Source organism: Fukomys damarensis, unplaced genomic scaffold (genome assembly GCF_012274545.1).
Source record: "Fukomys damarensis isolate Sample0158 unplaced genomic scaffold, DMR_v1.0_HiC HiC_scaffold_36, whole genome shotgun sequence".
In the NCBI taxonomy this organism is placed as follows: domain Eukaryota; kingdom Metazoa; phylum Chordata; class Mammalia; order Rodentia; family Bathyergidae; genus Fukomys; species Fukomys damarensis.
In genome coordinates this window covers 45,821,263-45,837,792 of record NW_022900948.1, presented here as the reverse complement: position 1 = coordinate 45,837,792, position 16,530 = coordinate 45,821,263, and the positions used below count along the sequence as shown (strand labels likewise).

Sequence of the window (16,530 nt, the reverse complement as noted above, 5' to 3'; positions counted from 1 at the left end):
GGGCGCACTGAGAGCCGCATGCTGGCGCTGCTAACCCCGCTCCTCCGTAGTGCCGTGCAGCGGGTGCCCTGTGAAGGTGGGACAGGGACGGGTTTCCTTGCAGAAGTGGGAATAATTCACCCCATTTCTCCTTCTCGAGGTGAGCCCTGGCTGGCCTGTTCCCTCTCACATGTGTGTGACCTGGAGCCTCCTCTTGCACGAATGGTGGTGGGTGCGGGTGGGGTTGGCGTCTCTGATGCCCCTCTCCGATGTTAGAATTCTGCAACTCCAAGTAACTGAGTACAGTCATGGGACGCTGCACTCAGGCACAAGGTTCAGACACCAGCCGTTACGGAGCTGGAGTAAGAGGTTTCCTTCATGGCTTTGTCATGACAATGAGCACCTGCAAAGCAGTGTGTTCGCTAAAAGAAGAGGCCAGCCTCGAGGATTGTTGGATGGAGCCAGTCTGGTCTCTCGATCGGTGACGGTGCCAGGCCAGGCCGCAGTAGCCTCGCTGACGTGCCATCCGCCTGGCGGTTGACAGACTGATTGGCAGCTGTTGTGTGCAGTGCACACCGTAGGGAACACAGAGGAGCCCATGGCAAGTTCTGCACGCCCGGAAGTGTCCCTCCGTGCAGCTTCACTGTCGGACCCAGAACGAACACAAGGCTGCCTCTTTTGGGTGCCGTGTCCCAGGATGGCAGGAGCTGTGTGCTTGGAGAAAGGAAATTGGCCAGGAGTGACTGGCAGGGAACCATGAGTTTCCCTGCTCTCCCGCCTGCCTCATGGGCCGTCTGGTCCAAGCAGGCCACAGTTTATTACAGCTTAGTTCTGTCCTGTTCCTTGCCCCCTGGGTTTGGTTACTGGTGAGACCATTGTGTCTTGCCAGTGTTCTTAGAAACATATTCATAAAGTGAATTTTAAAAATAAAGTGAGTCATCCGTTAAGGTCAGAAGAGCACTCCCTCTCCTCCTTAAAGAAGACTTTGGTGAATCCTTGAGAAAGAAGTAATGATTTTTATGGAGGCCAGAATCAAATCTCGATTGATCTGGCTTGTAAGTCTGGAGATTGAGTGACAGATTCTCTTAAAGCGGGCCCCAGACTGTGGCATAGCTGGAGAAGTGATGCCCGGGGTAAGGTGCTGGGCACAGACCCCAGGGCACAGTGCACACTGCAGTGTGGGAGGCTGGGCTTGACCCAGCTCCTCTGGTCTTGGTGGTTGAACACGATGGGATGCATTTCCTTCTGTGCTCTTCATACTCCAGTGCCTTGCAGAGCATTTGCTTCTTTATCTCTTTTGGAGCAGGTAAGGGCTTGATGGAAGAACTAACCACATCGTTGCTCCTTTGATTTTTTGAGCCCAAGATTGCAGTTAGAAACTTCACATTTGATCCCGTTCTTATTTTCTTTCATACCATTTATTCTCAATATGTTATTTGTAATTCTAGTTAATCAGCCCTTGACCCCAGGAGTTCAGACTGAGGGAGATTCTTATATAAGGGAAGACATCTTGTTAAGTCTGTGACTCCTGCAGGGGCATTCCTTTCCCACTTCGTAGTGAAGCCACAAACCCTCCTATCCCCTTTAGAGCCCAGGCAGAGTCCAGTGTTAGAGTCCGTGGGTTCTTGGAACAAGTAAATGTGTGCCTTCCAGGGAGGAAGAGAGGTGGTTCGAGGCATACAGCTCTTCTGCTAGCCAAGCACATCTCCCCAAATCAGGCGGACAGAGGCCCTTAGTCTGCACTGGTTACCAGGACCCTGCCCCACAGCACTTGGGGTTTTCGCCTGTGTTCAGGATCACTACGCGTCACTACGCATTACTTTAAAAAATATTCAGCAAATCGAGGTTTTCCTAATTTTAGATTGGTCCTTTCCTCATATCTTTATGTGTTGTTGAGATTTTCCTGGTTGTAGAGATAATTAGTAGATTTAATTGATTAGAAAAGGTTCTAAATTGAGAACTCAGAAAAATCCTAGGTCCTTCATGGAAAGGAGAAAACTGAAATGAATGAACAGATAGCAACAATGTAACTGAAGGAAATACTCTGATTACTCCAGAGAACAGACCTGGAGTGGCTGTCCTGGAATGGCCTCTGCTGGTCACTGAAGACCCCGGCCTCCCCACACACCATGTAAGACTCCCACGCCCTCAGGTATAAGATGGAAGTTAAAAGAATAGATTGTTTTATTTCTCTTCCCCTTTCATTTTATTCTTGCTGGTTAGTGGAGAAATGATCTTGGATAGGAAAACTACATTAGAATTTTGATAAGTTGCTTTTTTGAAATAGTTGTTTCCATGCCACAGACATTTGGAGAGGAGTATGTTTATTGAAGTACATTTTTATAGAAAATATTACAGAATCTGTAATTGAAAACTTATGGCAGTATTTTGTGGAGTGATATGTTCTTAATGTTAATTTGTGGATTCGCTCTGAACTCCCTTCTGCTGTTTTAGAACCATTGGCTGGGTGAACATTTTCCAAGAGTCTTTTCAGATCTAAACTGTGTTTCATGGAATGGAGTGTTTGGTCCTTAAATAATGTATAAATCCAGTTGGACGGGAGCTGCCTGTCAGCTTTATTAACTTTGACCTTTTCTCCCATTATAAAGGTGGTTCCGTTAATATTTAATGGGCCCCTTATAGATCTTGACAGTCAGAGCCGTGTTCCTGGAAACTGGGATCTGTATATATGATTAACAAATGCCACTTAATCATTATGAGGCAGCTTGCAAGGGCAGATTTTGTTTTGGGAGAAGAGTCCTTCCACCTACATGTGCTCTCAGAGCTGCACTGTATGTTGAGAGCGTCCAAGATGGTGCAGGTTTCACAGGAACCCTGGAAGAGGAGGCAGCAGTTAGCGTGCACTTGTGCAGTTTGGAGTTTTGTTGTTTGAGCAAATCCGAATGATGCCAGGTGGGCAGAATCCCCCCTGCCACTCTGCATCGTTAGCAGGACTCTGCCTCTCAAAGAGTCAGCAGGGCCGGAATGGCTGAGCTTGCATGGACAAGGAAGGAGAGCCAAAGGGAAAGCCGATTCCTTGAGCCAGGAGGGGCCCCTGCCAAGCTGTCTTTCCTTTTAATTCCATAAAGCCCATGCATATTGCACTCATTGCAAATTCTGGTGGGGAAGATCGAAACCCAAGCAGCTGACATTTCGAAACATTGTCTTTCAAACTTGTACTGTCCCTTGGTTCCATTGATTTCCCATTTAACAAATCTGTAGGAAAAAACCAAATTTGAGCAAAATTCATTGGTCTAAGATGAGTTGTTAGAGCCAAATTCTGCCCCCCCCTTCCGCTCTGCGAAGACCTCGATTGTTGTTATGAAGGCGATATATCTCTGTCTTGTACTGGGCAGCCATAGGCTCCCAGAGCAAATCGACCAAGTAAATCAAGAGCCTGTTACGAAGCAGTGTGGGTGCTGCGGACACAGGCATTTCAGTCTTACTGGGTCACTGGGTATCTTTGTTTTAATAGCCACTTCCAAGAAGGAGATCATTTCAATTGGGTTTGTTTCTTCACTCTCCGTTTATGCGCGGCCCTGTGGCTTTAGGTGAGGCCATTTATTTTTCAGAATGTTATTACCCTTTGCATCCCACCCCTAGCCCTTTATATGTGGTGGTCACCAGTTTCATTACCAACAGCTGTAATGTAGCTGATTCGGCAAAGAAAATCCATGCCTTGGAAGAACATTTTGAAAAGAAATAGATCTGTATGTTTAGTTAATTCTCAATATATAGGTTTTTTGGTTTTGTTTTGGGTTTTTTTTGTTGTTGTTTTTGAGACAGGGTCTCACTGTGTAGTTCAGGCTGGCCTTGAACTTGCGGCGATCCTCCTGCCTCAGCCTCCTGAGTGCTAGGATTGTAGGCATGCGCCACCTTACCCGGCCTAAATGTGTATTTGAAAAGAAGAGGAAACATTGGATGTTATAAATGGTCTCAATCCAGATTCTTAGCCTGGCATTTGCACGTTTGAGTGTTTTATGTACATCTGTTCAAAATTGAGATACCTTTCAAGGCTAATTTTATTACGGAGAGATTGACCACAGCTCTTAGATGCGAAATACAGACGCATAGGATTAGAAAGGGAAGGTAAGTCTTTGTCACGTGTTGGGTTGGTACACAGTATACTTTATTTGGCAGTGAGTGAGAATGATTAGTTGTTTTTAAATCAGGATGGGGAGCTGACTGCACTGGGGCATGAAGGAGCTTTGTACAGGGCTGGAGTGCTGGGCATACCTTTTCTCTGGACTCAGACTACACTGAGAACATGTATGCTACATTTTACCCAAACTATAACTCCAAGTGGTATTTTAAAAGTCTCCTTTGATTTAGAACTAGGCAGCATCATTTCTCTTTCCAACAGAGAAGTTGAAATAACCATAGAGAGTAAAACGGTCTGTCCTAAGTAACTTCAGAGTGCAGCAGTGCGTCCAGGAATAAAGCTAATGATGCTCACACGGAGCCCTTTATAAGTACGCAGCCCCCCCCCCACATTGTTCCAGTTGCGGTGTAAGTAGAAATGAAAGGTTTCTCCAGCCGTCCCTTCAGCGGGCCATATCCATTTGTATGCCTTGTTGCCAGATACATTCTTGCATATATTCTTGGGGTCCATACACCTCCACCCCTGAAAAAGGTAGTCCGTCTCTGAGCGCTGACTCCTGGTATAATTGAGTTTGTATGACCAGCCATGTTGTGGCCCTTCTTTGCTGCCGTAGTCTGAGTTTTGTGGGCTTTATTGTAAGCAAGATGTGTGCTTACTTCGGCAGCACATATACTACAATAATATGCAAGGCGTTACAGTCGTAAGAGTTCTCAGACATCTGTCTCTACAGAAAACCTCTCTATCTTACTTAGAAAAAAATATAAAGAAAGAAAAGGACACTGTTATTAAAACCATTGCCACAAAATATATTTGAATAACAGTGAAAAATGAAAAAGAAAGTAAGCCAGCTGAGGGTGCAGGCCTACATTGCCAAGTTCAAGCCCAGCCCAGGCAATTGAATGACTTAGGGAGTGACTCAAAGTACAAAACAAAGTCAAAACTGAAAAAGGGCTGGGAGGGTAGCTTAGTGCAGAGGCCCTGGGTTTAATTCCCAGTATACAAAAGGAAAAAATGGTAAAAATTACCCAAATTCTGCTAGTCTCTGGAACCTCTTTTTGAGAGTCCCTCTGCTTATAGCACAGCTATTTTTAATTCAACAAAGTGATGTAAAGTTGTTTTGCTGCTGGACATTTTGATCTTGTCCCATTGCCTCCTTCTGTAGTGCAGTGATGAACGTCTTTACTTTTTCTCGGTCCCGTTCCCTCTTTAGGAATCAAGTTTTGAAGCGTGTTCATAGCTGTATTTGAAGTTACTTACAATATTGTAACAGGGTAAGGTGGTGAAGCCTTAATAGCTGAAGGCCCTGTGTCCCGCTCTGACACACATCGTCTTCCTCTTTTCTCCCCGCAGTTGCAGTACCACGCAGGCCTGGCGTCCGGCCTTTTGAATCAGCAGTCGCTGAAGCGCTCTGCCAATCAGATGGGCGTGTCGGCCAAGCGGAGACCGAAGGCTCAGCCCACCACCCTGGTCCTGCCGCCTCAGTGAGTGACGGGCCTGCAGAAGCACTTTCGTGCTGGCTGGAGGGAAGCGTGCTTGCTTTGGGCTCAGGGAAAGTCATGTTTCTCTTAAAAGGAGTCCAGTAGGAGCAGAAACCAAGTGTGATGGTGACGTGATTTATGTGGATGTTTGCAAGGCATCTGCAATGCAGTTAACATATCTTGTGTGTGACTTTCCTACCTAGTGGGATTTTTAGATATTGCATAGTTTAATGTTTGCTTCCTTAATGCGGTCCCAAAGTTGGCAGAACATGAGGACCGTTGTCTATTCTACAGAGGAGGCAGCTGAGGGGCACATTTGATAAGCTGCAGGGGACCTGGGGTATCCCCAAGAGCGAGACCCAGGGTACAGCTGGCTTGTCGCATGTGACTGGTGACGTGTGTGCCCTTTCTCCCGCAAGGACGATCCCAGACATGTGAGAGTCCCGGAACATGCAGCTTGATGCCTTTGCACACGAGTGCACCCATGTAGCCAGAATCCCAGGAGGTCTCTCCTGCTCCCAGTCCACTCCTGTGCTCCTTCTTCCCTACATTTAACAGTTATGACTGCTTGAAATAACTTAATTAACACTGTCCTTGAACTTCATTTAAACTATGCAGGATGTCATCTTTTTTATCAGTTTTTTGTTGTTGTCCATCTGTTTCTTGTTTTGTGTTGTGTTGTGGATTAAATTTAGGGCCTTGGGCTTGCTGAGCACGTGTTCTGCCCCTGAGCTACACCCCCCAGGAAAGTATATCAGGTTTTTTTCACGCAACATAATATCTATTAGGTTCATCCAGGCAATTTGTTCTTTTTGTTGCTGTGTAATATTCCCTCGGTTGTGCCATGATTGGTCCATCTGTTACCCTGTTGAGTTGTTGTGTGGTAGAAAAATCTAGTAGGTGTGTGTGTGTCAGGCCTTGTCCAGTGACGTGGAGTCAGAAATGTGAGTATCCAGTCTCCACTGACAGCTTTCCTTTTGGTGTGCAACTCCCCTCAGGGGCTGCCCCCCAAGGGCTGAACATTTCCTAGCCTGTCCTGCTCCCTCGTATTTGCTTTTATTTACATCCCTATTTACAAACTGCGTTTCTACATTTCCTGCCCGATCTGATCGTTTCTCTTTGCGGAGATCTCGTTTATTTTCTGTTTCGTTAGCAAATATGTATTGTGCCTACTGCTAGCTATGCTGGGCAGTTCCAGGCCCTGAGATATAATCACGAGCAAGATGGACGCAGCCCTAACCCTGACACTTTTAGTGGAGGGTAAAGGCGGGGGTAGCCTGAATGCATCCAGTCACAGTGAGTGCTCGGAAGGAAAGAGACAGCAGTGAGGAGTGGAGAGTAGGAACCTGCTTCCATGGGGCAGCAGCTGAGGCGGCCTCCGCGGGGCGGAGACTTGAGGCTGAGGCTGAAGTGGGGAGCAGGGGACGGGAAGCAGGAGCCGCCGAGGTCAGTGCCTGTGGGCCCTTTCTCCTGCAGAGCTGGGCACTTTTCCACCACCCTTCTGTGATCCTCAGATTCCCTTCACTGCTCACGTTTCTTCCCACACAGAACAAACAGCCAGCCTACTTCTGCTAAATTGTGTGCTACGTGCATGCACAGGTGTTGTGTGTTTTGAAAAGCAGCTGATTTAAGAAACAGCAATCCCGGCACTCAGGAGGCAGAGGCAGGAGGGTCACTGTGAGTTCAAGGCCAGCCTGGGCTACATGGTGAGTTCAAGGCCAACCTTTACCTCACAGCGAGACCTGTCTCAAAATGAAAAGAAAAGGAAGCAGAAAGCTTCTTAAGGAACACCACCGTGTTGTCATGTGCTGATGTGGTGACTCTGTACCCCTCACCTTGCAGCCCTCTCTAGTCTGGTGGGCCTTGTAGCCTGTCACTTTCTCTGTGTGGATTGTCTGCGAGGCAAGATGTTTACTGAGAAGTGAGAGACTTTCTGATGGTCCCATAAGACTGGAGCGGAGAAGCATTTGTTGCTAACTCTCTCTTGACAAAAGTCAGTTCTCAGTCCATCTGTTCCCTGTTTGTTAATTTGCACTGGCTGGAAACCTGTTCACAGGTGACAGGTCATTATGAAGATTCTCAGAGACTGTGCTAAGCACCTCAGCAATCGACAGACTTTGTTCTGATGCCAAAGGAAGAAAGAGGTGTTCACAGCTGTCATTATAAATTTATAATAAATCACTCAAAATACTTAGTTTCAAAGGGGAAAGTGGTTAGTGAGTCCCAAGAATACAACAACAAAATGATTTCCTATATTTAGCAGCCTATTTCCTGCAAAAATTGACTGCTGCTTTTTCACATCATTGAACTTCTTGAGCTCACATTATACTGGAATCTCTCTCCTTCCTGCGGTGCTGTCCAGGAGGCAGACTCCTCTTGTACTTCTGTTGAGCACCTACTATGTGTCACTCAGTGTTTTATGTCCACCAGAAATTTGACATAGCTTCTGACCTAATTTTATAAAATCTTTATAGAAGTTTTTTAAAGTTAAAAAAAACAGAGAGCGGGCCAGGGATTTAGCTCAGTGGTGCTGCCACCTGCCTCACAAGTGCAAGGACCAGAGTTTGAATCCCAGTACCAAAAAAAAAAAAACACTAGCAATAGAACAACAAAGATAACAAAAAAATTCTGTCATCCCAAGAAAGGTACTGTTAAGATCTGGATGGCTATCATTCTAGACCCTTTTTCCTATAGACATGTAGTATATAGTTCTTTGGGTTTTAGGTTTTTTTGTTTTGTTTTTGGTACCGGATATCGAACTCGGGTCCTTGCGCTTGTGAAGCAGGCGGCGGAACCACTAAGCTAAATCCCCGGCCCCAGTAGTAGTATAGTTCTTACAGACAAAGCCCTAAAAAGGGTTACTGTGTAATATTGTTCTGGATTATATCCGAACATATTATTGAAGGTAACTGTTAATGTAAGGCAGCATAATTTGATCTATGGAATATTTGAATTTGCCTGTTAATAATGATGTTACTATTGTGTTCTACTCAAGACGCCAAATTATAAAATATTTCTATTATAAGTATGACATGACCACAAATGAAGTTTGTCATTAAGGAAATCCCTTGAACCCCTTCTGAAACAGCCACGTCCTCCTTGGTTGCTATTGATTAACTGTTGCTGCAGAACAGACTTCCCCCACTGAAATGTTACCAGTGACATTGTCTCAGAGGGTCTCGGGGCAGCCTGTCTGGGCGACTCCAGGCCACTCTGGCATCAGTTGCAGGGCGATGGTGGGCAGGGCCACAGTCACCTAAAAGCCCTGCCGAGGTCTGAGTTCGGTGCAGCAGGCAGGCTGGCCCTGGCCGTGGCAGGAGGCCTCTCCCGACTGCTTGAGTTCCCTCATGAGATGGCAGTCTGTTGCGTCCGCAGCCTCAGAGAATGAGAGCCAAGGGCTGTCCTTTCCATGTCCTGGCTTGGACAGCACAGTGTCCCTTGTACCCCATTGCATTAGGAATGAGTCACTTTGACAGGGGGAGCAGACAGGCTTCTTTCTGAGTGTCATGTGTGGACGTTTTTTGAGACCACCTGGTTACTTGCAGGAAGGGGGATCACACAGGAGAGGGCTGGCCCAGTCCACTGACTTCCTCTATAAATGCTCTCGCAGGCCTGGGAGACCATGGCTGAGTGCGCTGTGCTGGGGCCTCGGGGCAAGGCTTTGGGGACGCTCTGAGGAAGCTCTGAGTCCAGACAGGGATGAGCAAGCAGCTGGATGTGGTAGCGGTGAGTGCCAAGTCCCGGTGAAGGACATGGTCCGGCGGTGCCGAGAAGCAGGGGCGAGGGTTACTCTTCTGCCAGCAGTGAAGAGTGCAGGCTTGGTCAGGAGCGCTCAGCGCTCTCGTGGGCCTCCGGGATTCTGAGGACAGGCTTGTTTCTAGACAGGGAAGGAAGCCAGCGCGGCCTGGGGCCGATTCCCTACGCACCTCCTCTGCACTGGCACTGCTCCGCTGTACTGAGACCACAGGCGTGGCAAGAGCACAGATTTGTATGATGTGTTTGTTTTTCAAATGCAGTTGGCGTTAACAGTAGTAGTCTTTGAAGATTCCGATTCCCCCCTGAGTTCCATAGGATGAGCAATTTCTGGGATTAATGATTCATATCTTCTCCCTTTCCAAAGAAGCTCCCAAGAAGATGAAGATGTTTGTGCTCAAAGATCTCTCGCCACGTAGTAGGACGCAGCCTCCCTTCCGTGACTCCCCAGTGTTCCTCTAAGTCTGGCAGCATGGCCGCCATCTTTCCACAAAGAGGCTGTGCCCTGTTACTGGGTAAAGGTTGCTAGGCTTTGCCCCTTGTAGGGTGAGGTCAGCCAGGACAGTGGCCTCTCATTTGAGCTATCTGTGTGTTTAATGTTGGTCAGGCGGACCTGTGCCTACTAGTGCCCTCGCTTAGATAGCAGCCCCGACTTTGCAGTAGAGTTTTGGTGTGCTTCTGAGTGATCAGTGTGTCTAGGCCGAGGGGCCTGTGACTCCTGGTCTCAGCAGCTGAGGAGGTACTTACTGGCTTCTATGGCAGCAGAGGTTAAAAAAGGCACGGCAGACCTAGGTCTCATTTAGATTTGAGGGGAAAAATCATTCTAAAATGCTACCCAGCCCATGAAAGTGGGGCTGGGCAATTTCTTTTATATCATGCTGTCTTCCATGCAGAGGTCCTGTGCCCACCAGATGGAAGATACACTTCCTTCGATTGGCTTCTCTCTCTGGCCGCTGGGAAGGAACTGTCTGTGCTGCATCTGTCACCTGGGTCCGAAGCCCTCGACTTCCCTGAGCCGTTCCTCCATCAGTCTTCTTTCTCAGTCCTTACCGTGGGTGTTCCCTTCTCCCGGGTCATTCCTGCTAGGAGACAAAGCATGCTTGCCCAAAAACCTGCCTCCTGGTAGAAACCCATCTCTCCTCTTTAGAGCAGAACTCTTCTCAGGAGCTGGCTGCTTGCCTACAGGTTCTCTACCACCCCGGCAGTCACCAACACAGTCGCTATCCCTTTGCTTTTTGTCTCTAGAACTTCACGGAAGCAGGTCATGCAGAGTTTCCTGCTCATTTCTGGTCTCTTTCACTCAGCCTGCAGCTTTTGAGATTCATTTATGCTGCAGGTACCAGTGGTTTGTTCCATTTTGTTGCCGAGTGGTCTTCCAGGTTCCATGGAGCCTGCCGGTGGCATTTCCTCCACATCTCGAAGCTGTTTCAGTCTTATCGACACATCCAGAGAACAGTCTTCTCTTCACACTCTGGTTGCTGGGTGACCTACCTCATGTCTGAGCAGCAGCAAGAGCCCGGCAAGGACACCATGCTGTGACAGGTGCTGCTGGAAAGACGTGCCGCCGCCTCGGGAGGTAGCAGGGAAAGTGACATGGCGTTCAGGCCCCACGTTGCGCAACAGCTTGGCCCTGCTTTGGCTCCAGGAGTTGGACTGGAAGACGCACACCTCCTGCCGCTGGTTTGCAGCTCATTCCCGAGAAGCCCGTCGTCTTGAAGTCCCATGTGCAGCTAGTACAGATGATTGGACTCTTTCCAAGTTGTGCAGGGAATGCTGCCCTGTTCTTGAGAGGCAGAGGCTCCTGTTGTCTTTTGCTTAGTGTGGAGCTGCCCGAGGTCCTGAGGGCTGAGCAGCGACATCCGTCTGTCCTCAGGGCTCCTGATGAACAAGCGGGGAGCCTGTTGGGCACTGACGCTTCAGCTGAGCAAGGCGGGTTCTTGCCGAGGTGGCACACACTGACCCAGCATTTCCTCCTCTGCTTTCTGGCCATCACATCAGTAGTTCTTTTCTTGCTGGTTTTTGAGGCCTCTGTAAGGAGTTTTTCCTCAGCCCCTTGGGTGGGAGACTCCTGTAGTTCCTTCACAAGAACACTGACACAGACACCACTTATTCAGTGACTGTGAACACATGCCCTTGCAGGGACTTGATTTTCTTTGTGGTTACTTGGGCTTTTATCCCCAAGACTCTTGATCTGTTGTGAAGGACAAAGTTTGGTTACATGGTTAATTAGCTTATAACAGATTCACCAGCGTGGATGCTGACTGGACCCTTGCATGAGAATATGTGGCAGCTCCTTGTTTTGCCGTTGAGTTCAGCTTGCCCCAAGCAGAGTCTCAGCGAAGAAACCGTGAATGAGGGGGCATCCTGGTTGGCTTGATGCCCTGAGCCTTAGAGATGCAGAGCTTCTTCCGCTGAATCCCCTCCTCGGTGCTTCACAGAGAGGATGGCTTGTTCCCCAGTGGGCAGGCTGAGCTGTGCTCATGCCGAAAGGAAACAACTGTATGCGGGAAGTTTCCCGAGTTCCGGCAGAAGTTATTCAAACTTGGGTGGAAATTCACTAAGTCCTTCTTTCCCCTACTGGCAAGTATTAAGTAACAATATTCATTAAATACCACAGAGAGGCTGTGTAATAAAGAAATAATCCTCGGCCTAGGTGGCTGTAGCTCTCCAGAAGAGCCAAAATTGAGAATATAATTAAAGATTAAAATATTGTTTGCATTCTAGAACATGGAGAAATCTTTTCTCTCCATGGCGGGACCATATTAATAAGGAAGAGATCAGTTTCCAATAACCGACGCTAGCAAAGCTCATTTATTAACATCAGTCATGAGCAAGCACCTGACTCAGTGCTTCTGCTGCCTCTGTCCTACAAGGCTGGAGTCAAGGCTCGCCTCTGTAGGAATCTGAAATCTCCACTTTGACCACAGAATAATTTTCAGTCTGCTCAGTGTGTGTGTAAAAGTTAAAAGATTGGTAGGCATTATATCCTATCTAACTATTTGAGTATTTATAATTGCAGTTGGCAAAAGGTTATCTTGACACAAGGACCAGAAAAAGCCCCATGCAGTTGGCTCCGCTTTGCAGGGCTCCTTGAAGCCAACCTGTGCACTCAGCCTTGTTGGGAGAAGAGCCCCAGGCCTTGTCCAATTGGATTGTAAAAGTTTAACTGCCCAGGCACGATTTTATTCTCCCTCAGCTTTCGGCTTTTCCCTGCTGTTCATACCTGCTTGCTTTCCCTTGGCCTTGAAATAGATTTGGAGGGCACTTTGGGGCTGAGGTATGGAATAGACTTCCTCTGTGCTGGTGCTCCATACTGCCCTGTCCTCACTGCTCATTACGGTTTTTCACTTGAAGGCCGGGGAAAGACAGGCCCAGTAGTTGCTGCTGAAATGTCCTTTGCGTGTTTATATCCCTGTTACGGCCAGGTTGAGGAGGAGAGTGTGTCCCTGAGTCCATCACTGAGAGCGAAGGGAGAAGGTGATTTGGTGCCTGGACAGCAAGAACTCGTCCTCTTCTTCCTCACTCTTGTTGGGCTTCAGTTTTTTTTGTTTGGTTGGTTTCTTTGGATACCAGGGTGAGGCAGGGGGTGGCACCACTGAGCTAAATCCCTGTCCCTGGGCTTCAGTTTTGTGCCTCTGTCTTCCTCTCTCCCCTCTCTGCTCTTGTCACCCTTGGACCAGAAATGCTGAGGGCTCAGAGCCTGCAGTGCCTTTCTGCCTGGCCCTGCCTCCTGCACTGGTGGCTGAACATCCGGGTCCTGTCTGGAACCTGCTCCTTTCTCTGCAGCTCCCCTGGCTGATGAGGCTGAGAGCTTCTTTTTACAAGATGTTTTGGATGTGCATTCGTGGTGCTTGGGAGCACCTGGTGGGTTGGAGGAGCAAGTGTTAGGTATTGAAGGAGCTGGGATCCGGGTGCCAGTTGGACAGGCAAAGTGCAGGCTGTCCCCAGCAGGAGCCTTCCTGGCATGGGGTGAGGAGTTGGTTCTGAGGCATTAGCAGAGTGCAGGGCCCAGAAGCCAGGGGAGGCCTCGCAGTGTGTCACTGCGGGGAGAGCAGGCCGAGGGGCTTGTGAGCAGGGGCTGACGTGTGGAAAGTGGTATATCAGGAAGATTAATCAAGTGGCAGGTTGCACATAAACAAGATAGTCCTTTGTAGCTGTTTAAAAGGTAATTGGTTCATGTTACTTATCTTCTGTCCGCTCTGGTTGAGCAGGAGAAGAGTCTCTGGGAGAAATAAACGAGGAATCCCTCATAAATATTAATGCAAAAATCTGTCTATGGAGAATAAATATAGGGACATTTTGTTTTAAATGCTCTCTGTCGTTGTGCTTCATTAGCATATGTGTTGTAAAAGCTACTTTTCTCCCCTTGAGAGAGCCATATTTAGTTCCGCTAATAGCCAGAGACTGTAATCTGTAGCTTGCTGGGGTTGGAACACTTTGGATAGACAGGAGACCTTTGCTCCCCTGCTCTAGCCAGGGTTTCCTTGGTTTCTTGCGTGCTCAGAAGTGCTGGCCTGCGGCTGGAAGCCAGAAGTCCTGAACCGGGTTGGGTCCTGTCTTTCCACCTCAGCCCTCTGTCTGGACCTTTGATTCCTGCTGCCTGACCCGCCTGCTGTCCCGTGTGTGGTGTGTGTGTGCTTCTCACACTGATCATGTTTTTTATGAATCTGAAAGTGCACTGTGGCTATGCACTGAGGCTGTGATAAGTCCCACCTGCAGTGTGAGGTGCCCAAGGACCTTCAGTGAGACGCTGTGACAGGCTGGGTTTGCTTTAAAGCACTCCAGGCTTCTCTCCAGAAGTGTTGGGCAGGGAGAGTCCGAGTAAACTGTTGGGCCTGGATGAGAGCGCGTTGTGCTGCTGCAGAGTGGACTGTCCTTATACCACTCTGTTACCCTGCAGTGGGTGCAGGGCACCACTTTGTCTACTTCTGTGTGTATCTTCAGAAAGTGTGTTCTGAGAACCTCCGAGGGCAACGGAAATCACAGCTGGTCCTGAGCCCTGTAAATGGTGTGTTTTAAAATATACACGCATCTATGATAGTTAATTCATGAATTACCCACAGTCAGGGACTAACAGCAAAATTAGCATAAATTTCTTTTTCCTTCATGGTTTCACAAATAAAAGACTCATTCTTGTCATGCCATAGATGTTAGCAACTTCAACGTACATTTTTTTTTCTTTCCTTATTAAACCGAGAACTCTCACCTTTGCCCTTGAGGAGGCTTCTCTTTGGCATATCCAGATATTACCCTTATAACTTCTCTTTTGTACTTTGGGGCCTTTCTTCCACGAACACAAATCTGTGATGTTGCACAAGTCGATTCAAAAATGTTTTCAGACCTAGATTGACTGCAAGCAACCAAAATAGCAGAAAGCAACTCATGGGTGAGGGTGGGCTGCTACATCTGACACTTTCCGTGACAAAGTCTTCAGAAATTCAAGTTGGGAACCTGCTTGTAGCTGAGGCAGTGGAGCTTTGGTGTGAGCCGTGCTGGGTTGGTAGGTAAGGCAGGGAATGGATCCATGCTGCAGGGCCGTGGAGTGACATGGGGGAGGAGTCGGTGACCTGTCGCTGCCCCGTCCTGCCCTGCCCCATCCTGCCCGACCTGGGAGGCACTTGTGACCCTCGCCACCTGGCGCTGGTCCTCACCTCACTCTCAGCTGACCCTGTCTTGTGCTTGTTTCAGATCCGTTGTGACACAGACCAGAGTTTAAAACGCACTGTCTTCCAGAGATACTGAGACAAAGAGAATCACATAACAGAAAACTAGCCTTTAAGCACTAGGTCGAATATGGCAGCCTGCAGAATCAGTTTAAAAATGAGATTTCATGGCACCCTCTAATTGCATTTCTCCTTACAAGGTGATTTTATCCAGGAAGACAGCTGCCTGCTGTGGTTATGACATCACTCTGGCCATTACTGGGCAGAGGAAGAACAGGAATGGGTGGTCACCAGTGCAGCTCATCAGATAGAGGCTGGATCCTTTTATTTTTTTAGATCTCTTTTTGTGTTACAAAGAGACAGAGCTTCAAGATTGTTAATATTTCACACCATGCCATTCCCAACTAATGCTAGTTGTAAGTGAAACTCTTTTTTTTTTCTTTTTAATCTTGTATTCTTTGACTGCAGAGTCATTTTGGTGGGCTCCTGGTGTGTGTTTCCTTTTCTGTCTCCTCTTCCATGTAGGATATGAGTGACTCACATTTCAGCCCAGAAAGTCTCTGGGTAGGGTTACCAGTGCCTGGGCGGCAGTGTGCCCGTCTCTGCTCACCTATGCAGAAGACTAACAGGTGCAGTGACCCCATGACGCCAGGCCAGGCTTGAGTGGGAGGTAGCATTGGCTCTTAGCATGAGTCTCTTAGGGCAGAGTGGATTTCCTTCTGGTGGCACCAGCCTGGTAGATACCTAGGGATTCTTCATAATAAACGGTGACGGACCCTGCAGAGTCCCAACAAGGCTGCATGATAGAAAACTACCCGGGGCTATTTGGGGCAGAGACTTCCATGCTGTTAATCCGCCTTGGGAGGGGTCCTGCTTTGAGGTGAGATTCAGTGCATCCACCACGCACCGGAGACGGCTGTGGTCAGAACATCTGTGCAGTGAAAGAAAGCTTTGCTACGAGTAGGAACCTGCTAGGACTCAAAACTCAGAAGGAGACCGGTCCTGACTGTGCTGCTTCTCCAGCAGCTCTCTGAATGCGCCCAGCATCGGTACCGTTTTCCCACCTAGTTGAGCTTGTGATCACAGGAAAAGACGGGTGATGTTTTACTTTTTTCCTTAAAATATATTCTTATTTTATGTGGTTAGGCCTTTCTAACTAAATCGGTATCTCAGCCTGAGCATATTGCACTGTTGTTATGGGCACTAAAATGTATTTATGTGAAAATCAGAAGTACACAGGTTATTACAGATCTGATATGTATTATTTTTTCTTTATAGCTGTATGTTTTAACATCTTTATTGAGGGTTACAAAAAGTGCAGTATGTAAATTGCATGTATCTATAGTAACATGACTCGGAACCATCACTTTACTCACCGTAATCAAAATAATGAACGTATTTCTTACCTGAATATTGCTTCGTGCCCCTTTATTACCCCTCTCCCCCTTCTGCAGCAACCACCGATTTAATTTTTGTTACTGTAGATTAGTTTGCATTACCTAGGAGTTTATATAAATGGAATTATATAGCATATACTGTTTTTTAAAATAATCTG

General features: G+C 47.7%; 1 protein-coding gene across 2 annotated transcripts in view; it reads left to right on the top strand.

The window, feature by feature from the left end:
• Med27 (mediator complex subunit 27) overlaps positions 1-16,530 on the top strand; it is a 173,172-nt gene that overhangs the window by 56,204 nt on the left and 100,438 nt on the right. For both annotated transcript variants that reach the window (XM_010627394.1, XM_010627392.1), the window contains exon 3: positions 5,432-5,562. In XM_010627394.1, coding sequence (XP_010625696.1) covers positions 5,432-5,562 — 131 coding nt within the window. The remainder of the gene's footprint in view (positions 1-5,431; positions 5,563-16,530) is intronic.